Here is a 25,188-nt window from a genome sequence, read left to right as displayed (position 1 = left end):
CTATATTTCTCAGGGTATTTTGTCTATATTTCTCCTAAACATTTCTGTCCAAAAATAAACTCACTTAGAGCATTTGAAGCAAAGCCTAAAATCTGTTCACATGAGAAATGCCACGATGGCATGTAGCATGCCACAGGCTTCCATTTTCATCCCTCAATTGGTTTGTACACTCTTGAAACAAAAACTTCCTCCTCTACCATTTTCATCCTCTTTTTGCCATCCATCACTCACAGTGCAACACTGTAAGCAAAACTGGCACATAAGCTGTTAAAACACTTTTTTACTTCCAGGCTTCAATTGTGTTCTATTTTTTAAAAAGGACAGTTAATAAAACTCAGATTACAGGTATCACAGAGAAGTAATGGAAGATGGGAGTTCTTGGCTTTTACATACATTGAACTGTATGTAGAACATGGACAGAAGACTGACAAATTAACCCTGCCATAATGCATTGCAGTAACACTTCCATCTTAACAAAAACTTTTCCAGTTTTAGACATTACATTTTCCATTGTAAAACCACTATTTTACAGGAAAACTGGCAGTTTCCATAAAAGTTGAGTCACAAGGAAATGAAGTTTCATTTTCAGTAGGAACCTTCTGACCAATTATAACTGAAATATTAAGTGTATCCCAAAGAATAAGTCCAGAAGTCTTTGAGATAAAATATCTTGATTGGTTTGAAACAACTCTACTGGTAGGAAGATATTCCAGTGCAGAACATCTGGAAGATGTGGACACTGATTTCTAACATAATCATAGCTGAATATCATGCTGTTTGTAAGCCAACAGCTCATTATTTGGGGGCTGGCCCTTTGGGCACTGCAGCCCTTCAGTTTGTGCAGTACTCATCTGCTCCAAATATGAACATAGCTGGTTTAGTAAATTATTCTTCCTAAAGACTAGTTATGAGGAAACCTCTTTCAGAAGACCACTGACATTCCACCTGAACAGCTAAATATTCCACTAAATAGAGAAGTACCAACTTAACAGACTCTAGCAATTTACCTTGTGTAATTCTAAAAGAAACAAAACCAACAAAACGAATTTGACCTTTTTTATTTTAAGTAACACATGGACATTAATTGTGTAGAAAATCAAAACGTATACAAACTTGTACAAAATTCAGATTGTTACTGTACAAAATTTTCAAATTCAATAATATGGAAAATTGAAGCCAGGTAAGAAGAACCAAACCATTGAAAGAATTGGCTGCTAGCCATCCATTTCTTCTATTTCATGTTAACTTGTCTGCATCACATACAAAGGAAAAACAGGCTATCAGCACAAATCACAAATATTTTTGCTCTGACAATTGTAACAGTATTCCAGTTTCCTATAAACAGGTCACTGGAAAGAGAGGTAATTAAAACGTCAAAGTCAAGAAAACATTCTTTGGACTTTACTTAAAGGTATCAATTAGTCCTAAGTACCTGAGGTTGAAGCAATGCCGGGACAGACCACAGTTCAAGTGGTTAAGGTTGCTTTTTCTAGAGAAACTGACATTAATACTAAATATGGATCTTGCCCACAGAACATCAGTACACCTGCTAAGCTGCAGAACTGCACTGACCTCTAATAGTCATCCCGGCCAAAACAAATAAAACGTGGGCAATCAACAAACCCTGAAGCTTAGTGTCCTTTTCTCCAATTCTTTTATGTGCCATGTCAGCTTTCTTAAGAAGTAATAAGGAGTTTTTGGTAATAGGTTAAAAGTAGTAAGTAGCAAAAGCAACAGATTTTGTTACAGCACTGTGTTGTACTCAAATTCATGAAGTAGCATAATGAAATGTACCACAGTTGCCTTTAAGATACCTGGTTAAAAAAAAATCAAGCAACTGAGATGTTTTGTGAGCGATAATGCTGCCCCTGAATACTGCCCCAGGTCATACTGCCTCACTGCAGCAGAATATCTTGATAATAAAGACACAGGTTACCCAAAAATAATGGTCTCAGTTTGAAGAGGTTGCATTAAAAAACAAAGAAACAAGCAAACAAAAAAACCCATCTTCTGTAACATAATTCCCAAACATAAAGGATCTGCATTTTCAACACTGGTTTAAATACTGAAATTTTAAATTGGGATGGCAAGTTCTAAAGAGGAACTGTAGTAGTGACAAGTAAAAGGATGCTACATGATATCTACAACTTTTAGAAATGTACAACCTATAAAAATAAATCATTTTACAGAACAATTTGTAGAAAACAGGTGAGAGAGATTATGTCTTGCCCCAGAAATCCTCCTTCCTCTTCTGAGCTCGTTCCAGTATCTGAGATGCAAGTGAGCTAGAGGCTGCTGAGCGAGCAGAAATCTGAGACAGCCTGTCATCTGGAGGAAGAGTAACAAGGGAAAATAAAGAAAAATTCAATATGCATTTAAAACACTGTTACATTCATAGCAGGTTTGGAAAGCACAAACTCCAGAATTGAGATCTGCAGCCTCACCTGGGGAATTTTGACACCACTACCCAATTCTCCAAGGCATCTTTACATATAGTCTCCTCTGACAGGAGATCTCAACATCATCCCTCTGCCACTGACCTTTGTACAGACTAGACTCTTAAGAAAAACATACTCATGAAAGCAACTCATCACTTCAAGCAAACAGGACAACCCTAGAATGCTACAACTAAAATAGCAGAACCTACACTGTCAAAATGTCCTTTTATGCCAAAACTTATTTGTGTGCAACAAACTGCTGAAAGAAACGTGTCTTCTGAAGAAAACAGGAAGTTTAGCACAACAGTAAGCAAGCTTTACAAACTTTTGAAAGGTCTTCTTTTTCAATACAAGATTCATTTCATACCCAACAGAACTTCTAAAATTAAGCAGCCTGGACCATGCTTCTCTGGCAAAGCATGACATTATATTCCTACAACATTTTTAAAAGGGTGCCATAGCTCTGTAAAGATGCTCTCTAAAAAAAAAAATCTCAATTACATTAATTCTCTTGCAATGGATTACAAAAATTGTAGCACTGCTTCTCAGCCCTGTCGCCAGAAAACAACAAAGATTCCACAACTAAACCCTAATAGGATCTGTTCTTTGTCAGCGTGCCAGTAATTTTTCAGTGGCATCTGCTAATCTTTGAAATCCAGTGAAAACAGCCCAAAACAGACTTAAAAGCTATGCATAACAACTATATTCCCATGTATGAGAAAACTGCTGACTGTACTTGTGCAATCAGGCACATCATTGGAATAACTCCTGGGTTTGTATGTACATCAACAAATACCAGCATACAAAATATCTGGCACACTGCAACGCTTCTGAAAGCTCAGACATCATTACTCAGATCACAGTAACAGAAGTTAAAAAAACAAAAGGTATTTACAGCACTTAAACTTGAACAGAAAAGCTTGTGGGAAGCTGCAGAGTACAATAGGATATTGCATGTTTTATGTAGATACACAGATGCTCGGCTGAACCATCTGCACAACCCACACATTTTCCAGCCAAATGCAATGACTAAAACAGAGAATCGGCCCGAACCTTGGTTAAAACCAAGGAGAGAACCAACGTAAGGGGTACAAAAAAGAGCGTGTGTTTATTCTGGGGTATACTTATAAATAGCATACTGTCAGATGTAATCTCACTCTGCCCATGCTCTGAACCAAAGGCAGGTGATTGCAAGTAGCACAGCACCAAACTCCAAATGCCCTGCTACGAAATGATGTGAAGTGGCCCAGATTATTGAAGCTACAGAGCCTTTGGTTGATTCATAATACTACAAGAGTTTATTTGGGGCTGCTCACAGAAGGGCCAAGATGCACTGGTGGCCCACACACATACCATCTGCTCCTCCACAGTAACTTTATAGTAAATGGAAAAAAAGGCCAAAACAGCAATCAGAGTAGCAGGATGCCACAAGTATTCCTAATGCAAGGAGCGGAGGAATAGGTGTGAAAATCAGAGGAATAGGTGTGAAGTCAGAGGAATCATTTTAGGTATGCCATATACTTGCTGGTAAAGTTTCAAGCACATGTGGTACCTTTTAAGTTGCACCCATAATTACTGAAGCTGCAACCTGAGCTGTGTTCATTTTGAAGCTTGCTTCTGTTGCTACCAACACAAAGATTAAAAAAAAATGTGTGGGGAGGAAATGATTTAGGTATGGAATTGAGCAAGCTATATTAAGCATACCGAACCGCAATGGTTTGTTTGATTTTCAGCTGTGTTCATGTTTGTTTATGCTGGAACATAACTTCATGCTCTTACCTCACATTACTGGGATGAACATTTTTAATTTTCTTTCTGTGAAGCCAAGAGGTATTTATGTACTACCAGTATATTATAACTATCCGTATAATAAACCACTAGTAGATCTCTCACATTAGTGCAAAAGTTGAAGTCAATCCAGATAACATAGATATGATATGCAATAATATTTTGTGATTATAAATACCTTCATTGTTGTAGTTTCTTTCCTGAAGAGGTAGCTGGAAAGATCTCATTTTTGGATTCCCAATATTTCCTAAGAGCAAAAGGTCATGTTGCTTCTTAGAATAATTTCTAAGTAGGCAAAGGATTTCATTTCAGAACATTCTAAAATGTTAGAATATTATTACTTTGATCAACATCAGTCTTCCAAATAACAGATATGCCAAAAACTGCATGAAACCCATTTATCTGAGGCTGAGGTAAAATTTATTCCATGGTGTTCTCCCCACCTGTCTTTCACAGACACTGTAACAGTTACTTCGTGAACAGCACTCCAGGTGCACAGATAAAACACAGCACCAGTTCTAACTCTTTGCAGGGAAATTCTCTGGATTCCACCAATCCACTTAACCTGACCAGTACTTGCTCCATTCTAGAATGGAAATTTTACCTTAGTCTAACAAATCTTTATAACACAAGAACCAAGAATTGTGGGACTACTGTGATCAGCTACTGAAAGCCTTACCACAAGGGCAATGTAAGCAGATAAGCTTTATTCTGACTAAGGGGTAAAGGACTCTGCTTTATCTAATGTGCCTTCAACAGTTGCTAAACATCTCCGAAATGCTCCAGCACAAATTCCTGCTAAGCAAAGAATTTTCACTGAAGAATCAAAAACACCGTTTGTGTAACTTTCCTCAATACCCCATAACTTTTTAATAATTGTTTTGTTTTGTTTCCAAGTTCTGCAGAAATAGTTAAGGAGCTTATTTCTCAGAAATTCATCACCTCTGCAATATAACAACATGCTCTAAAGGTTTTGTTCCATATTTCTGTTGGTTGCTCCAACTGGATGGACTTACACAGTTGTAGCCTAACGATTAAATATTACAACTGTCTGTGGTAAACCAAATATTTCTCATAGTAAGCGGGTACTTACTGATACTAATAGAACAGAATTAGACAACAAACCACAGAATAGAATTATATTAGTGGAATCTGAAACTAAGGTGGATAGTCATGCACACCTTTCCTTCAGATCCTCAGCAAGACTAAACATACTAGTATTATTTTTTTTGTTTATAAACTCCTCTTTGTAAAGTTAGTAAGCAAGCTCAGCACTCCCTTGGCCTGAATATTGCAAGGTAGCTATTTCCATCTCGTGACATTCTTTAACACAGCCAGTTAATAAACAATACGCACCATTATGCTGGAATTCAGGATCCTTGAGAGTCCCTTGAATACGAGGAGAGGGACTCCAACAAGGCACAGGGTGGTTTTTGGTTGACATCAGCACAGGAGGTGTAGAGGACTGCTCTTGATATGCTGAATTAATAGCAACTGTCTCACCAGAAACACCGTTAGGATGCCACTGATCCTGCCTAAGTGGCAGAAGATCCACAGTTCCCAGCCCAGCAGGTGGCGAGGTAAGGAGTGAAACAGCTTTCACTTCTGCTTCAGGCTAAAACACAATAGAGAAGGAATCATAGAATAGCTTAGACTGGAAGGGACCTCAAGGATTCTCAAGTGGCAAAGGAAAAAAAAAAAAAGCACTTCATATACACTAACAGCCTTCCAATACAGTCCCTCACATATGCAGCTAATGTTTTAATGGGAAAATGAACAAATCCTGGTATGGAGGGAAAAAAATTGTAACATTTAGTAGAAATAGCCAAAATGGAGCTCATCTAATCTCACTCCTTGGTTTGATAAAAAAAACACGTATTTTTTATTCAGACATCAGCCCTTTTAGTCACAGATGCTGAAAATTTTACAATAGCAAATGACAACTCAAGAAAAAAAATTAAGTTACTGTTCAGAATTACTTTAGAAGCATGTTCCTAAAAAGCATTACACTAAGTTCCTTTTCTCACTCACCCGGAAGGACCTTCTTTGTGAAGCCTCTCTTGCACCGTGCTTTGCTGAGGAAAGCTCTGTTCCTAAACTTCTCATTCTCTGCCGTGAAGATGAAGACTTGAATTTAGGAGGAGACACTAGAACTGCACCTCCTATTGTAGTGGAGAAGATAAAAAATGCAAACTTGCTGAACTAATTCATACATATCTGTTTTCCTTTAGTTCTTGATTTTGTATTCAAAAGTCTCTATTACCAACAGCAGGGGTAGTGAGATCATGATGAGTTCTCTGAACTCGGCCAAGTGCTCTCAGCTGCGGGGTAGGAAGTCTGCCACCAGGCTCCGAGGATACAGAAGAAGAATCTGACACAGCTGCAGGAGAATTCAACAGGCAGGTATTCTCACTGCAAAAATGAGAAATGATTCCAGGATTAATTAAGGTGTTGGGCATCCTGCATTCAAATGTTTTGCTACTAATACATTCCTACAACAAAGGCAAGTCAGATAGGGCCATAAAGCACCAACATCCTGTAGCTAGAATATCTGTTTGCAATGGGGAACCCTGAATTCCAGCCTCTGAGCCTCAGTTTCTGTTGCGCTGGGTTTTTTTTTAAATGTAACACATAAACAGTCTCAAGCATCAAATTCAGGCTGCCTGTTTCCCACTATACTTTGAACACTTTGCTGTGCAGAAGCACAGATCTCACCCAGAATAACTTTGAACCTGACTGCTAATAGTCACCTCAGAAGTTGGAATGTGGGTTTACCTTTCCAGTCAATGTTACAGAACTGAACCCAAACACAATGGGCAATACAACATGCTTAGGTAGTGTGATAATGATGGCCAAAGTTACTCAGATTTAAATACGTGCCAAGCTAACAGACTGCTCAACCAAAAATTTTACAAAAAGTTTACAAAAGTTACACAGTAGAAAGCCAGAGATGTCAATAACTAGATATATGAAGGATCCTTCAACAGACAAATACAGTTATACACACTGTACTATGCACACAGAATTGACCTCTTTTTATCCTAAATTCCCCTACACATCTTGCCCATTTGGGCTCACTGGTGATTTCTGGGTGCTAGTAAATTCTTTTCTCCTAAGTCCTCTATCTTTGCCCATGAGTTTTCTTCAGAAAAAATGCAGACACATAAGAACAAGATTAGAATGTCCTTCATCCTTTCAGCACTACATTGTCAACCTGAAGCAAACTGGGCTTTGATTTTCACTACACTTTGCTACTGTGCAATGAACAGACTCTTCTGATAGGCCTACAATGCAAATTTTAAAGATTTTGGAAAAATTCAATCCAATTTTTCACACTTCTATACAAATTACAACTTAAGTCTTGCAAGCTAGAAATCCAGTATTCCTAGTGATGGATCCATTTCCATCATCCAGCTCAGTGTTCTGAGGTTTCCTGTCCATTATCTAACTACTAAAAACCAAACCAGAGTCACACTGAATTATACTTGCATAAGTAAGTCTGCTTTTAAAACAAAAATAATTTAATTTACACATTTCTGAGATGTTAGAGGGAAAAAAATATATATGCCACAAGAATGTTCAGTTTTACCCTTCAATTTTGTTATCTTCATTTATACCCTTATTGTTTTTTTCTAAATTCTGTGTCACAACTGCAGCTTGCTCATTTTCTTTTTCTTCTTCTTCTCTTGATTGTTGACTCTCTTTTTCTTCAGTGCCTTCTTGTTCACCCCAAACTAAACGTCTTTTGACTGGAACAGTTGGTGCATCTGACAGGTCTTTATTCTCAGTGACATCCTGGTGAGACTCTTCTCTGGAGCCAGGTTGCTGCAGCACTTTTGGCTTTGGTGCTGTCTCCTTTTCAGAAACTCTGGGTAACAAAGAAAGCACTGTTTTATACCACTGATTTGCATAACACATACTGTGCATCTACACAGAGCACATTCATCCAGTTCTGTCCTTGGTAATAAATACAGCTCAGACACTAAAAAGTAGTAGAGTTAACATAATGTATATGTACTGAGACTTTAACTGATGATTAAACTATTTTCAAACTAGACTGAAATCTCTGAACTACCACTTCAAAAAAATGGACTGTAAAATTAGTGCACTATTTCCAAACTGAAAATAATAAAATTATCCTAACACACTTCATTTGGGAAATAGCTGTCTGTACATTTCAGTAAAATACTACTTCTGAATTTTCCTTGCAAAATATTTATTAATCTACCTGGTATTCAAACAATGGATCATTCCAGTTTATAAGCCTACATCTCAGAAGTAACCTGTGTCTAAGATTCAACCATCAGATTATTAATTAATCTCAATAAAGAACAACAACAAAATCTGAGCAGGCAAAATATACTTCATATCACTCCAACTGAAAGAGGAACATTACTTCAGTATGATTCAAAGATAAATTTCTCCGTACTTGACAAGACTAAGGTTGCCACACTAAATATGCATTTGTGGTTAACCATAAAGGAGTAGCATTTCTCTTCTTTTAGAAGACATGACCATTCCTCATTTTAAATTGGAGCTTATGCCAACCAATGCATCTGTGAAACAGTAAATGCCCACATCAGTTCCAGAAAATTTACATTTAGTCTAACAAGAGAGGTCTCAAAGCTATGCTAAGCCTATCTAAAGCATTTTGCCCTGTGTTCAGAGCTGCAGAACAAAATGTAGAACTGACTCCCTTACCCAGCAAGATCGAGTGCTCTGATGTCACTGCTGATGCCTTCTTCAGAACTGGAATTTGAGGATACATCCCACAGACTGTTATTATCAGACAGGAGCTGGTTGAGATGGTACCGAGAGAAGTGTGTTCCCTCTATTCGTTGCCTGTAAGCCTTTGCTCTTGCTCGAAGTTCTCTCACCTGCACACCAAGGTTACATAAGCTGCGTGCCAATTTAAAGTTGACTTACATCTTACTACCAAGCACTCGCATTAGCTAATGGCAGCTAGAAGAGAAAGGCAAGTTACTCATAACACAGTCGCCCACAGAGCAAACACTGCATGCTGCAGTAAATGCAACAAGAGAAAAGCAAGAACAACAGAAATTTGTGTTTAGCAAGCATATTTGAGCCATTAAGCCAAAGCAAAATTATCAATTACTCATTCAGTGAGCACAAAAAGTTATGCAGCAGCTATGAACAAGCTTAGTACTGGATTCTAGTTTTTCCATCAGTGTTCAGGCACAACACAGTGCTCCAAACCTCAGAACAAGAACTTAGATGCAACAAACCTCCATATACCACATGGAATTTAGGGGGTTTTGTGATGCCTAAAGAGAGGAATACAGAATTAATTCAAAATTCCTTAATTTTCTCTCAACATTGTATTACCACTGTAAATTGATCAGAATCTAAGTAACAAACCAAGTACACAGCTCTATGCTGCCTCCCTGAGATTCAGTAAAAAGCTGTAAAACAAACACATCAACAATGCCATTACACCAGTTTTCACTGAGCTTGAGGAAACTACATTTCTAGGCCTTAACATGTAAAAATACATTTGCTGTATATTAATTTGTATTTCAAATCAACACACCTATGTGCATGTGTAATACCAAGTTCATAAACTGTGAACACTGCACCTGTCTCTTGCTACTGATCGCATCTCAGTGAGGAGCTCATGACTACATGAGATCTCTTGGTACTACTGTATATACGTCATAACATCAAAATCTTTCCTTCTAGGCTAGCAGTAACTGCATGAATGAGATGTAAAACTGTTAAAATGTCAGCTTTGGTTTCAAAAAGTAAAAATTGCAAACCCTCTCTTCAGGTATGATACAGTTGAAATGACACTGGTTAAATACTGTTTGAACACTCCCTTTCTTTCATCTTTTGAACACAATTTAAAGAGCAAGAATACAAAACAGCAATAAAAGTTTACTTTTATTTTGAAATTGATTCAAAAGAAATTCTTCATATTGTAAGAATTGTGCCTCACTACAAATGGTTCACAGGAATTATGCATTTCGTCAAACAGAAGGGAAGCAATACTGATGCTTCCTTTAGTATATTTTCTTTTTTTTTTAATTTCATGATAGGTTTAAAGTCCTTCCTGCATAGAAGGGGAAGAAGTGGGCCAAATTCCACAAATCCCACTAAAAAGTAATTGGATACAGAAGATGAATATCCACTCAGCCTGCGCCAGCTAATATCCCAATAGTTGACCCATTAAACTTCCAAAGAGTAGTCAATTAAAAATGTATACTTGTCATTTTACAAAGAGAATTTAAAGGTGCGAGTGATTTACTGGATTATTCACTTTAAATAGCAGAACGATAAATTAATTATGATAGTCACAACAGAAGGAATACAAAACCAGAGCAACAGGACACTGCAGGGGGAGGAAGAATACTATGTCTCCAATGAATTGTGAAGAAGTACAAAGGACAACCGACTCCTTCAGCGACTCAGCAGGCAGCGTTATCTCAGCAGGACACTGGCCCCAGAGAGTCCTAATGTGATTATGAACTGTCCGCATTAATTTTTCAAAAGCATAATTCAAAGAGATCTTTTCATTCTACTGCTGAAAAGCAGCCCTTAATAATATATTATAGCATAGCAGTTTAGCAATAATCACTACAGCTAAGGTCACACCAGGACTCTATTGCATTCCTTGCTTGTTTGAGCTCAAAACTTCAGTCTATGTTTCGGACCCAAAGTTATCTATGTAAGGTCTCAACTGGGAAAGCAGACTGGAGCAGCCAGAGCTCATCATCTAATCACACTACAGAGAAATGTTCTGCAGGCACCTTCAGCAGGGATGAGCCTCAAAGAGCAATTAAAGATAATGGTTAAGATGGAGCCCTGCAGAACAGTCATGTCAGTGCATTAGTATGGGAGTGGGTATGGAATCATTTAGAAACCAGAACAACTGTTAAGAAACTGGTAGGGTGGTAGCCTGTACTGTGAATAGCCAAAGTATTTCTGCTGCCTTCAGTAAAAGTGATTAGCTTAGCAGTTCTTCCAAGTTACACATTCCTGGAACAACCTGCAGTAATATACTCCTCAAACAGCTACATTCTTTCCTGTATCTCAATAGTGAAGGAAATATTTTATTCAGTTCTACTAATTCAGACACACTGGATTTCATCCTGTAATTCAAACTCATTAAAAGGAATTAAAAATAATAGTAATAATAATAAAGCACAGCAAAGGATCTACCAGAATTTTTCTTCTTGTATTAATAGAGGTTTTAATAATTAATCTTGGTTTTCTCCCAGCCTATCTGTACAACCGGAAAATTCCAAGCTTTAAGCTTGTTGTCTGCTTCCACTGTGCCAAAAAAACCCTTCTTTTTGAGAGTGATAAACCCAGGAGATTTATATAGAAATGCTAACAAGGCAGTTACAATTAAAAAAAAACAACAAAAAAAAAACAGATTACATAGAAAATCCCACCAAGTAACACATTTGCACAAGCTAAACATTATTGTTTGTCTTCCAGACAAACTAGTGTGATATGCCCACACACATTTGAATCAAAGTGTAACAGAGGAAAAATTCAGGTAATTCCAATTCTAAAAGTCTCTGCTATTTGAAGTCACACTGAGATGTAATGTAGGTATGTATATATTAAAAATGTGTACATTACATATACTAGTAATCAATAAAGCATTCGTTATTATCATATTAAAATTTGGTTCTTCCAGCTACCCGGCACAACTCCTTCACTTAGAAGGTCCCAAAAATCCAAACATTTTTAGAATTCTTCATGCAGTGACTGTTTTCCTGTTTCTCTGCATTTCTTGTCAGCAAGAAAATCTCCATCATAAAGCCAGATACAACCAAAACACACATCCTTAAATGCGCGAAATTCTTCATTTCCAGTGCACTCTAATTAAATGTTATATATTTATATATAAGAAGGATCCTGCCTAGTAAAGCATAACACCCGAAGCTGATAACAGCTCCAGTTTCAAAAATCACTGACACAACATCCAGTCTCCAGACAAAAGCCCTAGATGCCAGAAGAATTATACACTGTACAGAAACATTCTGCATGCTGCTTTACAGTCAGGCTGCATGCAGGAGCTTGGCTTATTCTACAGCCTTAGTGACGGTTGGTGTTAATCTAACACATACATCAGTGTTCATCAAAATTAAAGTACTTCTTGTTTTTAGTTCTCCAACATCTTACACAGCTGTTTTTGCATAATGGATTGTCTGATGATATATATATAATAACTGCTTCAATATACATAAATTTTTGCCTAAGAAGAAAAGTAAAATGACTTGCTTGATCAAGTCTAGTAAGACAACACAGAATTGAAAGCTAACACACTATTGCTTTTTCTAGGGAATGCTACTTGCTAAAGCTCAAAGCCCAACACTCTAGAGTGAATCACTCCAGTTCTGCCTTCCATGTCAGCTTGATCCTTACAATACAATTCACATTTTACAAGTATTTGCCATATATTTAGAAGCACATTGTATCTCAAGAAGACTCCCTCTATCAGATGAGCAAAGCTTAAGTCAATTTAGTGAAATTTGACAGTTGCAGAACTAGCTCTAACTGTTTCTTACATACTGCTAAAAGTTTTGTGAGGAGTGGCTGAGGGAGCTGGGACTGTTCAGTCTGGAGAAGAGGAGGCTCTGGGGAGACCCTACTACTCTCCACAACTGACTGAAAGGAGGCTGTGGTGAGGTGGGGGTTGGCATCTTCTCCCAGGTAACAGTAAGAGAATGAGAGGTAATGGCCTCAAGTTGTGCCAGAAGAGGTTCAGGTTGGATATCAGGAAAAATTTCTTCTCAGAAAGGGCAGTGAGACATTGGCACAGGCTGCCCAAGGAGGTGGTGGAGTCACTGTCCCTGGAGGCATTCAAGAAATGTGGAGACATAGCACTGAAAGACGTGGTTAGTGGGCATGGTAGTGAAGGCTGTGGTTGGATGAGGTGATCTTAATGGTCTTTTCCAACCATAATGATTTTATTCTGTTCTATACTCAGTAAACCTACTAAGAAATACTATGCTCCTGAAGCTGCTGAGCATTTTCAGACTGTCAAATGAGTTACCATGGGGTATAATACTGATTGTAGTTGTTGAATTAACTAAAAGAAAATACTCAGATACAGTGAAACTTGCCAGAGAAATCTGTATTTTATATTGTATATGACTGAATTTAGCCAACTGCTTTGAATAAATTCATCTTGGCAGGTGGCAGAGTTCAGCTGTCAAACAGATTTAAGCTAATACATGTATTGGTCTTTTCTTCTTATTCTCTTGAAAACTGCTACCACCTAATTCAACATATTTTAAAATTCTGCTGGGTTGAACATCAACACTGCAATTATCAGTTGAAAAGGCCTTGTTCTGAGTGATTCTGATTTGTAAGGAAAACATTTTCTCCTGTACTTTCCACATTATGTTAATTAATTTACTTTTTAAATCACACTGTCACTTAATTTTTCCTACTACTGTCTTGTCAGAATCTAACCTTCTTTGTAGTCACCTGGGGAAGCCTGAGTTGTTAGCGTTACAATGTCAAACCATAGTTCTTTTACATACAAAAAACATACTACAAACCATATTCAGGACTCTGATTTTTTTTTTATTTTTTTTAAAAACACTCACCTGATTGGGAACTTTACTCCTAATACGAGACCAAGCTCCATCTTTGTAGAAATACTGGGCTGGTGACAAGAATTTTGACCTGTACTCAGTGTTCATCTTCCTAAGACATCAAAAATAAAGAGGAGAAAATAGAAAGAATTATCCTCGATATCCAGAAGATGCCTTTTTATAAGTTACATCAACAATAAAAAGCATTCTTGCACTTAAATCCCAGGGCTGATATGAAAACTCTTTTGAAACACAGCTCACTCATAGCAATGCAACCAGGAAAGACATGAAAAACTCCTTCAGTTGGTAATTATTCCTGATTTGTTTTTCCTACCAGCACTTCTGTCGGAAGCTTTTGTCCTCTCAGCAAATCAGCAGAACACAGTAACACACATAGGGCTCAATTACTTTGATATAAAATGAAATACCTTGCTTTACATCATAGATGAAGGTGCATTTAAGTAAAATGCCTGGTTTGGCACTAACACAGCCAGGATACTTCCTTCTACGAATGCTGATGTAAAGGCAATACACACTGCATATGAGTGGGGTGTGCTTTTGAAGCAGATCCATCTGACTACCAGAACAATGTTCAGTATTAATTCATCTATTTCCTCTTGTTTGGGATTTTCAGAAGCATTCAGTGTTCCTAAAGACAGTCATTTCCCCTTCTGACACACACACACACACACAGAGGAAAATGAGCATCATCTAATCTCAAGCAATGCTACTAGTCCTTTAACCACTGAACTGTGGATTGATTAGCTCAAATCTCGAGTATTTTTCTTTCTAATCTTGCTTTAAAACATTGCTAACTCTATTTTTGTATACTCAATATCAAGTGAGTAAAAACTTTTTTCAGTCCTTCAGAAATAGATCATAGATCATCAGAGAATAAAATGCACCTTGTGAAAATAAAAGTATCAGGGGAAAAAAAATATTCAGAACTTCTTTCTGTACGTCTCTTTTTTGTAACTCACAGAATTTCTTGTTTTATTCACAAAACCAATTGATTAGCTCAAACACACATCGACGCCGTGCCTCAGTCCCAGTAGTTCTGTATCCAGGCAGGTCACACATTTGCATACAAACTGCAAGTCTTGCCTGCATGCTGAGAACTTGCACATTTTCCTCAATTGTTTGCCCAGTCATTGTTTTGGAAACTTCTGTTTTTGTTCTACCACACTGAAAGCTTAAGAGGCAGAAATCTGTCTTTAAATGGGCAGAATATTATCAAGAATTTTTCACAGAATTTTACACTTAAAAAAAGTCAACTAAATGATCTAAAATGTCAAGGAACCACAAAATCCAAAGAATTTAAGGTTTCAAGTGCATTATATCCATGTGCTTTTTCTCAAAGTGATATTACCCCACAGTACCTTTAGTGATCATTTTTCCCACCTCCAATCTAATGCCTTGACATTGCCAGAAAATTATATGAATGAAAGCAGTCACTGGGAGATACACGAAGCATGAAGATAGAACAGATTTCTGCATTTTTAAACTTGCATCCATTCTGGGCTTTTACTTCTCTGACAGATCTCAGATGCGTGGAAAATGGGAATAGGATTTCCATTTTTACAGAGAAGGCATGTGGCAGAAGAAAAAGATGCTTAGACATCTCTCAGCAATATACAACACTGCTTACTTTCAGTGCTTATCATATTACCCAGTACAGGACAAATTTCTTTACTGCCTTTTACTTCATGTGTTTACTTGCACTCCTCTATGGGACAGATGGTGGTATGGAACAGAAAAAGACGACATCAGGCACAATCAAAACAGTTTTAAGGCATGTAGAGCAAGCACAAGAGAGCTGTTTGCAAGGTGACTACAACTTCCAAAGCACGCACTGAAAGCACACTAGCAGCACTACAGCAATTTAATTTCGCTCATGTTAAATTTATTTATTTATAATCATATTATTCTTGTACCAGGAGGCTTAACTGAAGCAGCAGTGTTTAAATGCATCCACTTCCACTGCCTGGAGAAAAAGATGCAAATTCACACCAGGATATTTAGGTACGACAGGAAGCTCAGCCCCTGTGGTGCAGGGGAAAGACACCACATTTGCTCTTGTGACAACAGGACTCCACAGTTAAAGGTCATCATCCACCATTCTAAACAGACAGTTGCACACCTACTCACAAGGCAGGTTTTCTCATTTTATACATACCCACGATTTGTACGTAAAGAAAGGGGCTTTTGACTGATATGCTGCTTATTTTTTCGTTTAGGGTGTTTCTGCTCTGATTTCCCTTGTTTTGATGCATCTTCTGCTGGCTTTTGTAACAGTTCTTCCCTCTTAGTCTGAGGCAAAGATAATTTTAAAAATAGTGTATTAGCTAACAAACTGAAAATTCTATTCCCTCTGACACCAAACTTTTGCAAACAGTTGATTGTTACTTTAAAATACTAACTCTTTCAGATATTAAAAAGAAGCTAGCAGATTACATTCCTCTGTTAATACCAAAACAAATCACCAGAATGCCAAAGCTACGATTCTGAGTGCAACGTTCTCTTAGTTACCCATGATGTATTTTGCACATTTCACCAAAAGAATTTAACATGAAACAGAAATAAAAGACTATCATACCCCTGCATTGAAACTGGAGTTAACATGTGAATTTCTGGAATGTATAATTTAAATAAATAACTCAATGATGCTCTCAGTCTTATAGTGAGGCAATGGAAACTATTTTATAATAAACAAAAATGAAAACAGAATGCTGCCATTCTGTTTTTGGAAGGGTCAGACTGATTCGTTCAGCTTTCACAGCAAAGACTTTTTTTCCTTCCTGCTTATGTTATGCCCTTGGAAATCTCAAGTATTCTTTCTGATTCTACTGGAGATCTTTACAGAAATTCTTCAAATTCAAGAAAACCCAAATGAAAAAAAAGGGAAAAAAAACCCCAAAGCATCACAAAATCTCATTTTTTTTCCCTAAGATATTCATCAAAGTGAATACGTGGGTATAAACCAAAAGTGTTTTGAGCACTTCTTCCATACATCATCTCCTCATGTCTTCTTTTTCTGACACTCACTTTATTGGTTCTCTTGGAAAAACATAATCTGAATTTCCAATACCAGAAGCAAAGAAACACTTCCTGAAATCTTCCTGCCCTTCAGGCTGTCTTCACATCTGCTACAAGAGGCAAAAGAGCACACAGTGTCTGTCCCTCTCAAATGAGATTTAAAGCACCAGAAAAGCCTAGGTTCTAAATGATAAAGCCTCCAAGCTGACAATCATCTTTAAGTACCTCAAGAGTACCAACAACTTAAACTGAGCCAAGGCACTCCATGTCAAACACACTTTACTTGGCAACAGTCCTAGTGAACATCTTGTTTTACAAAAACTCTTTTATTGAGATCACAGATGTGTGCTGAAGAGACTCACAGGTGGCCCTTCTACCTGATGCATAAGGTCCCATTACAGCCCTCTGTTTGCCTTTCAACTCACAATCAAAGAATCACTGAACTGCTTGGGTTGGAAGGGACCTCAAAGATCACCAAGCTCCAACTCCCCTGCCACAGGCAGGGCCACCAACCCCCAGATCTGGTACTAGACCAGGCTGCCCATGGCTCCATCTGACCTGGCCTCGAACACCTCCAGGGATCATAGAATCACAGGGTTGGAAACAACCTATAAGATCATCCAGTCCAACTGTCTCCTCATCACCATTGCCACCACAAGCACTAAGCCACATCACGCAGCACGTCGTCCAGACGCCTCTTGAGTCCCAGGGTCAGCGACTCCACCACCTCCCTGGGCAGCCATTCCAGTGCCTGACCACTCTCTGAGAGAAAAAGTTCTTCCTTATGTCCAACCTAAACCTCCTCTGATACAACTTGCGGCCATTACCCGTGTCCTGCTCGTTGCCTGGGAGAAGAGGCCAAATCCTCTTCACCACAACCTCCCTTCAGGAGGTTGTAGAGTGCAATGAGGTCTCCCCTGAGCCTCCTCTTCTCCAGACTGAACAATCCCAGCTCCCTCAGCCGCTCCTCATAAGATTTGTGCTCCAGGCCCCTCACCAGTTTCGTTGCCCTTCTCTGGACACGCTCCACAGCCTCCTCTCTGGAGCATCCACAGCCTCTCTGGGCAGCCTGTGCCAGCACCTCACCACTCTCTGCACATCACTGGAAAGAACTTCCCCGACATTCGAAAAGATAGCAAAGATAAACTAATGATAACTCTTCCTCCATCTTCCTTTACACTACAACTGTTGTCTAAAAATCAGTTTCATCTGTGTTTACACATTTTTTCTTTGTTTTTAATCCACACACTGTCTGACCTACCCAAAAAGTTCCAGACCTTCTCCCACCCAGCTGATAACTAAGAGATTGCACTGGTAGCAATGAAAGAATGAACAGGAGAATTAGAAAGTTTCAATTAAAAAATAAAATAAAATTGAAAATTCAAATTAAGGTGGCAGTTCAAGGGGAAAAAAAAAAAAAAAGACTTCGTAAATAGAAAAAAAGCATTACAGAAACTGCTATTGCAAAGAGAGCTGTAACAGTGTTACTCCCAGTCCTCCACAGCAAAACTACTATTGCCTGAGACCAGACTCATTAACAACTATAAAATGTAACTTCAGAAAATGTTTAAAACCCATTCCCATATTACTGAAAAAAACTATCAAAACTATTAAACAATATATACGTCTTTCTTTTAGGGAAATATTTACTTGCTCACAAACCATAAATTCTTTCTCTTCTGTAGATTTCTCTTGAGGACCCTTAGCAGCAGGAGAACCTTTGAAATTTCTCACATTTTCAGTTTCAGAAGTAATTGCAGGAGATTTAAATGGAGGTACAGATTTAGTCACATTGTAAAGAGCCTTCAGGAGAGAGGGGGAAAAAAAAAAGAACAGTAATATCAGCATTGTGATTTGCTTTAACTTAAGCTAAATGTTCAAAATCAGTTAACCAATTCACACAGATGTACTCACAAATCAGCAGAGAGGCAGCCATGCGTAAATACACAACATGTGCAGACTAACTTCTAGGACAAACTGAAGACAAACTTATTTTCAAAAACATTCATTACAGGAGGTGGAATCAGGTTAGGATAGACTCAAATTTGTGCTCAAATACTATTCTTACTGAACTCCATTAACGGAAGTTACTTTTATTTGGGAAAGCAGTGGGGGAACGTTGCAGTTCAGACTTTCATAAAAGATCTTTTCTTTTTCAAATAGAAATGCCAGAGAACTTCCACGGAGTCCTCAGTACATGGCCTGTCCTAAGTAACAACTGTTCTTCAATTTAGAACTGGATGCTTAGGGTTTGGTGGTTTCACCTAGGCAGTTTTCCAACCACCACTGCATTTATTGTAAGGCAAGGCACAGAGTTGGCCCAATGTGTCTTCTGGTGTCATTCCTTCACAGGGTGTTGAGAGTTAAAAGACGATGCCACATGTCACATATGGCACACATTTTCCTCAGCTTTACTACGTGAGTTTAGGTCAGACTTCTAACCTAACTTGGATAACTTGGTCATTTCCACAGAACTTTCTTTGAGAGATAATACTGTCATGATTCAATACCCAGGCGTGCTTTCCATCATCTCAACAGCAATCAGAAGAAAAACAGATTGTTAATATTTTAATTTTTAATCATGACATTGTAGCCTTAAGCTCAGAAGCTGAAGTTACATAGAGGTTAGAAAAAATCTAAATATATTTATCTAAGCATTTACAGTACTTACAAACTTATTCTTAGGATTTCCTATTCTCTATAATCTGTGTGGAAAAAAAGTTTGCTATTTTAGTTTCTACGTTCTTTCCTCTGAAATAGCACAGTATTCACAAGCATCAAACTGACATTCTGGGACCAGACTTTTCCTCAACCAGTCTATACTATTTCCATGCTTATCAGTGAATTTTCCTTGCATGAGGGACTGCTGGGAAACAGGTATCTCAAAGCATGCCCACCTGCTTGGCACCGCAACAAAAAAAGTCAGGAACGGCTTTTGGAGGAATTATTCCTAGTTATCATATATTGCCTTTGAAAGCTGCTACTAAGCCAATCTGCAACCTGTAGATAAAACCAGAGATAGCACTACCTGTAGTAATCCTATTAATGCACACGCTTCTTGTGAGGAAACAGAAGACAGGATAGAAATTCTCTTTTACAACAAAGTTTAGAAATCCAAATTCTGCAGGAGAGCCTACACTGTAAGAGGGCCAAAAGACAGACTGGATCTCCTCATTCTGACCTCAGTAACAATACATGGAAAACTCAAAGCAGTCTTGCAGTCAGAATTATTCTTTATGGCCAGATTAGAAATAGCAGTATTTTCAGTCCTACAAAGTCCAAAAATGGATGAGATGCATCGAAACGCCACAAGGGTCTTTTATAATCAGGAGATTCCACTTCTACATATAAGCAGTTCTCCTGAAAGAAAACTACAGCTGAATAACTACAGAGTTGCATTTTGGGGCCTAGGAGCATATGTGCACACAGCAAGAAACTATGGTAACCCAAAAAAGATCATGAGAATAAATACCGAAACCTGCATGATTTCAGTGGCAAGATGTTATTCTAACATTGAACACCTGAACATTCCTATGCTGATTAGCTACATACTAAACATAAAAACTATGAAAATAAAAAGTAATACTTAAGAGCATCTAAAGTTAATTATGAAAATTGAAGAAAACGGTCTTTGAAAGAGCTGAATACAACCAGGAAGGAGATGATCAAGTAGTAGACAATGAAAATTCATGGGGAAACATGTAACCATATTGCACATCTATAGATGGTGAAGGAGGTGAAAAAAAATATACATAACAGCATGCCAGTTTATGAAAGGAAAGAGAAAGAAGAAAGAGAGGGGAAGAAAAAAGGAAAGAGGGGAAAATAAGCAACTTATAACATAAAAGAAATTATTCATCTACTTTTCGAAACTTCTTTGAGTTACCTCTTCAGCTGCAAGTATTGGTGACTTTTCCTGAGGACTCTTCCAAACAAATTGACTTTGATATTCAGAATTTCTAGGGTAAGTACTTAAATGGGGAATATTCATGCCTGTTTTCCTCTGAAGGACTATGTGAAGCTGACAACATAAAAAAGCAGAAAATTTTACACCAATTGCTCCCTTCCCTACCATGTTTTGCAAGTCAGAAATCTTTTCAGTGTGCATCTTGAAACCAATTTTTGTTGTTATTAATTGAATTACATGAATGCAAAGTACATTTTCTCATTTTAGTCAACAATTCCAAAAAGTCTGTAAGCCATTGGCTCAATCCTTGTTTAACTGAAATCAATCCAAACTGCACATGAACGGAAGAAGCCCTATTGATCTACATGGAACCAAAATCTGGTCTCAAAAGTAGTTCCCCCAACAGAGAAGCTGGAGTAGAAGAACATCAACATACAGAACTAAGGAGAGTTAAACAACAGAGACTGGTGTAAGTGTATTAAATTACTGTAAAAATCAGATGAGTAATCTTTATATCGGTCAATTAAAAAAAGTCTTCTCTTACCCCTCTGTTCACCTTCTCCGCTTCCTTTTTTGGAGGTACAAATGCTTCCTTTTGATTAGGCAGAGCTACAGGTGGTGATTTCTTCATACTATTTTCTGCAAGGGCAAGAGCAGTTTTGACTCCAGAATCTGAAGAATGTGACCGAACCTTTGGGGGGAGCCTTGGTCCTTCTGGTGTTTCAGTGTTTTCCTGATTCACATCATTACTGTGGTCTGCATGTGACTCTGCGGTCTTGAGAGCCTCTGTTTCACCTGGGTCATCCAAATCACAATCCCCTGTCCATTCAAATGACTTTGAAATCTGTGGGTTATGGTAAGGTACTCTTCTCTTCGAAATGAAGTTTGGCTCTCTTGTGATTCCTTAAAAAACAACACACTAAGCTTAACATAAGACATAATCTTGAATATATAATATTACTGTATTACAAGAAGAAACGGGAAGTTTATCATCCAGTGGAGAAAAACTATTTTCTTTGAGCAACGAGAGCCTATGAATTATGGGCACAACTGTAAAATCATGGCTTCTTTCACATCTGTAAATGCCTTTCCTTTCCACTAAAGAGAGACCGTAACATGGCACTCCAGGACCACACTGGATGAAACCTATAAATAAAATACGGCCAACAAACAATCTTCTCCAAGTTGATTCTGAGAATAGAAAACCAGAGGTGGTGGTTAATGCAGATACAGAATAACCAGTCTGCAGCCATGAAGTACCTCACAAGCATTTCTACCTACACCAGCATTATGTACCTGCTAGGCAGGTACTCACAGTGCAGGGACCACAACAGACCCTTAATACAACTGTAGATCACTAAAGAAGAAGTACCTGAATTCATTTCCATCCTTAATCATCTTGCAGCTTTGACTTAAAACTTTTATCTCAGACTGCTGGTAACTTTTTACAGCACAAACATAAAGTAGTTCTCAAAATTCTAAAAACATCACATAGAAAGACAAGGTATCAAGTTATTTTAAAGTTTCTGACTTTTACACATGCAGATGAAAGTAAATATACCGTGACATTTTAGGACAAAGACTGAATGGCTGAACTCATTTAAAGTAGGAAATGACAATCCGGCTGTGAAGTGTGAAACTATAATGGAAAAATAATTGAAGGATTATAACTGGTTGAAAGAAACATTTTCTTGGAGAGAATGAAACTCCTGTTTTATGGGGAAAAAAAAAAAAAAGAAAAAGAAAATCAGAGTAAAACCAGACAATAGCCTGCAGTGAGAAGTATACAAAATGTCCTTTTGAACATTTGTATCCTGTTGGACATTCTATCCAATTTTGTCCAACTTCCAACTGCACACAGGTACTTGGAAATAACTCCAGTGGAGAAACGCTGGAAAAGTTGCAAGAAAAAAACCTCAGAGCATCTGCACCTATTTTTCTGGTAGTGTTCAAGTCATTCTTAAAACTGTCAACTATGCATTTCAACAAAACCAGCAAGTGAATTAACTGCAATCTGCACAGATGGTAAAGTCCTACAAGGTGTCAAGAGAGACATTCAAAGATACACACTGTTAAGTGGCCAGAAAAAAGGGAGTAAAAATGAATCAAAACATGTAAGAAAACTAAAGGAGGAGAAACTGCTGTACTGCTAACTCATAAATTTACTGCAAGGATTTGCAGTAAGTATAAAGCTTCACCACCCCACTTGACTGGAGATGATTCACAACTTACAGTTTTCAACAGAAGTTAACGTATTCAAATGTTCTCACATTTCAAGATTTGTGGAAATTGCTCTCTTAAATACAGGTACCCATACATACAACCACGTGTTAAGGAAAACAAGGCTAACGAAATAAATATTCTGCAGTAAGTGGAAAAAACTAGTTTTATTTATAAAATAATTTTTTTTTGCAAAGTTGGTTATTGGAATGCCTTGTATCTCAGTCAAAAAAAAAAAAAAAAAAAAAACGATACATACAGCAGCTGGCTCTTAATTACTAGGTCATAATTTAGAGCATTTACAATAACACAGAATGAATACACTGGACTCTAATTACACATAGTGCATAGCACAGTCACACTGAATTGCATAACTGTTTATTTTGTGATTTTGCTGCTCCTTTTCAAAGCACTGCAGTTGTGGTCACTCTACAGATCACTCCTATTCCTCTACTCACTATGGGTCTTTCAACCCAGATGCAATTTCATTCATTTCCTACATTCCAATCCCACATTTTCCTGCCATATTAGCATCTGTGTATAAGGTTGAATCCTAGACTGCAGCATCACAAGCTTCACCCTTCAATGCCCATCTTTTTTTTTATTGTCTCACTTAGTGGCCCTGGGAGCCTTCCTAACAGTTTTAATTTATATTAAACTTTGACCTAAGTTAGTCTCTTCTTTAATACAAAGTTCTACTTGCTGTTTTTGTGCACCACAGGTAACCCAATGCCTCCTTTTACACACCCTGTATGGGCTAATGCATTTGTGCTTCACATTTGGGATTTAGTCAATGCCAAACATCAGAAACCACGTGTTTTTCAGGTTTTATGTAAGTAGCACTAGCACTAAAACCATCCAAAAAACATATTCCACTTTATGATAATTAAGAATATACTTTTAATTCAGTAAAGTGTCCATACTGTGCTCACACACTCAAAGGGAACCTCTCTCAACCCCTTGCAGCTGCAGTTTGCAATCACAGTATTGTAGGGTTGGAAGTGACTTCTGGAGATCATCCAGTCCAACCTCCTGCTAAAGCAGGTTCCCTAGACTGGGTTACCCAGGAAAGCATCCAGGCACTCCAAAGGAGGAGACTCCAGAGCCCATCTAGGCAGCCTGTTCCAGCGCCCTGCCACCTTGAAAGTTAAGAAGTTTCTTCTCATGTTCAGACGGAAATTCCTGTGTTCCATTTTGTGCCCATTGCCCCCTGTCCTGCTGTTGGGCACTGCCAAAAAAAAAAGTGCGACCCCATCCACTTGACTCCCACCCTTTAGATATTTATAAGCACTGATAAGTTCTCCCTTACTCATTCTCCTCTCCGGACTGAACAGCCCCAGGTCTCTCAGCCTTTTCTTCATAAGGGAGATGGATGCTCCAGGCCTATCATCATCTCTGTGACCCTCCATTGGACTCTCAAGAAGTTCCCTGTCCTTGTACTGGGGAGTTCAGAACTGGATCCAGAACTCCACATAACATCAGGGGGGGCAGTTTGGAGGTGCTTACCCAACTGATCCGACCGAAGGCCTGCCCATGGGGACTTCTGCTCTTGGGATGGGCTACACAGCTCGGGGGTTTTCCACCTGAAGTTTCTCTTATATTCGCTCAAGCCCTGCAGCAAAGAGAGAGATGCCTGTCAAGCAACTGACGGAGGTCCAGCTCCTCTACAGCTACAGGTAACTCATCGCCAAGGGGAAATACAGAAAGCCGCTGCAGGATCCTCTTAAACTCAGAAGGTGCTCTTCATCCTCAAAACCAAATCCCACTCAAGAGCATAAACCAACGTATTAGTCTCCAAATAGCAGAAGAAGAAAAAAAAAAAAAAGCAAAAAAGAGCACACAAAATATTTAAACAGAGCTTTAAAAGACCTCTTCCGTGAGCACGACTGAGCTCTGCCTGTTTCCCCTACGAGCTCCTCAGCACAAGGGTCTCCCACCCCCGCAAAGCCAGCGGCACCCGCGATCAGCCGCGGCCGCGCTCCCCGCCACGCCGGAACCGCTGCCGCCGCCTCCACCCGCCCAACGCCCCTCAGGCCCGGCTCGGGCCGGCCCGGTTCAGTTCGGGCCGGCCAACCCGCACTCCCCGCCGGGCCCCGGGGCCTCACCCTGAAGCGCACCGGCATGGCGGCCCACAAGGCGCAGGCCCGCGGCCCTCAGCACCGCCGTTCCCTTGGCAAAGCCAAGGCCCGAGCGAGCCTGCGCGGCGCTGCGCTGCGGGGCGGGC

The 25,188-nt window shown here is 38.7% G+C and overlaps 1 protein-coding gene across 4 annotated transcripts; it reads right to left on the bottom strand.

Annotated features, from left to right (window-relative positions):
- Window positions 1–1,041: 1,041 nt before the first annotated feature.
- Window positions 1,042–25,188, bottom strand: MDM1 (Mdm1 nuclear protein). Of its 4 annotated transcripts, none has more exons than XM_052668571.1 (15): window positions 25,070–25,188; window positions 24,471–24,576; window positions 21,289–21,647; window positions 20,724–20,858; window positions 18,488–18,640; window positions 15,978–16,111; window positions 13,814–13,913; window positions 9,473–9,511; window positions 8,928–9,103; window positions 7,816–8,094; window positions 6,490–6,638; window positions 6,258–6,388; window positions 5,583–5,841; window positions 4,405–4,473; window positions 1,042–2,328 (listed from the first exon to the last, which is right to left on the bottom strand). In XM_052668571.1, exons 1-15 carry the CDS (start codon window positions 25,085–25,087, stop codon window positions 2,219–2,221), a joined length of 2,217 nt encoding a protein of 738 aa, XP_052524531.1. In that variant the 5' UTR covers window positions 25,088–25,188; the 3' UTR covers window positions 1,042–2,218. The 4 variants fall into 4 exon arrangements, with proteins under 4 accessions (XP_052524531.1, XP_052524532.1, XP_052524533.1 ...); XM_052668572.1 differs by having other exon boundaries at window positions 18,500–18,640; XM_052668573.1 differs by having other exon boundaries at window positions 25,082–25,145.

This window comes from Tympanuchus pallidicinctus, unplaced genomic scaffold (genome assembly GCF_026119805.1).
Source record: "Tympanuchus pallidicinctus isolate F22 unplaced genomic scaffold, pur_lepc_1.0 scaffold8, whole genome shotgun sequence".
NCBI lineage: Eukaryota > Metazoa > Chordata > Aves > Galliformes > Phasianidae > Tympanuchus > Tympanuchus pallidicinctus.
The sequence above is the reverse complement of the archived record's forward strand: the minus strand, read 5'-3'. Positions and strand labels throughout refer to the sequence as shown.

What these genes read in the sequence shown, in the direction of transcription:
- MDM1 (XM_052668571.1), bottom strand. An exon ending in CGGAGAAGGTGAACAGAGGG is followed by an intron (nt 20,859 to 21,288) that starts GTAAGAGAAGAC and finishes TTATGTTGTCAG; the next exon opens with CTTCACATAGTCCTTCAGAG. An exon ending in CACAAAGAAGGTCCTTCCGG is followed by an intron (nt 5,842 to 6,257) that starts GTGAGTGAGAAA and finishes ATTGTGTTTTAG; the next exon opens with CCTGAAGCAGAAGTGAAAGC.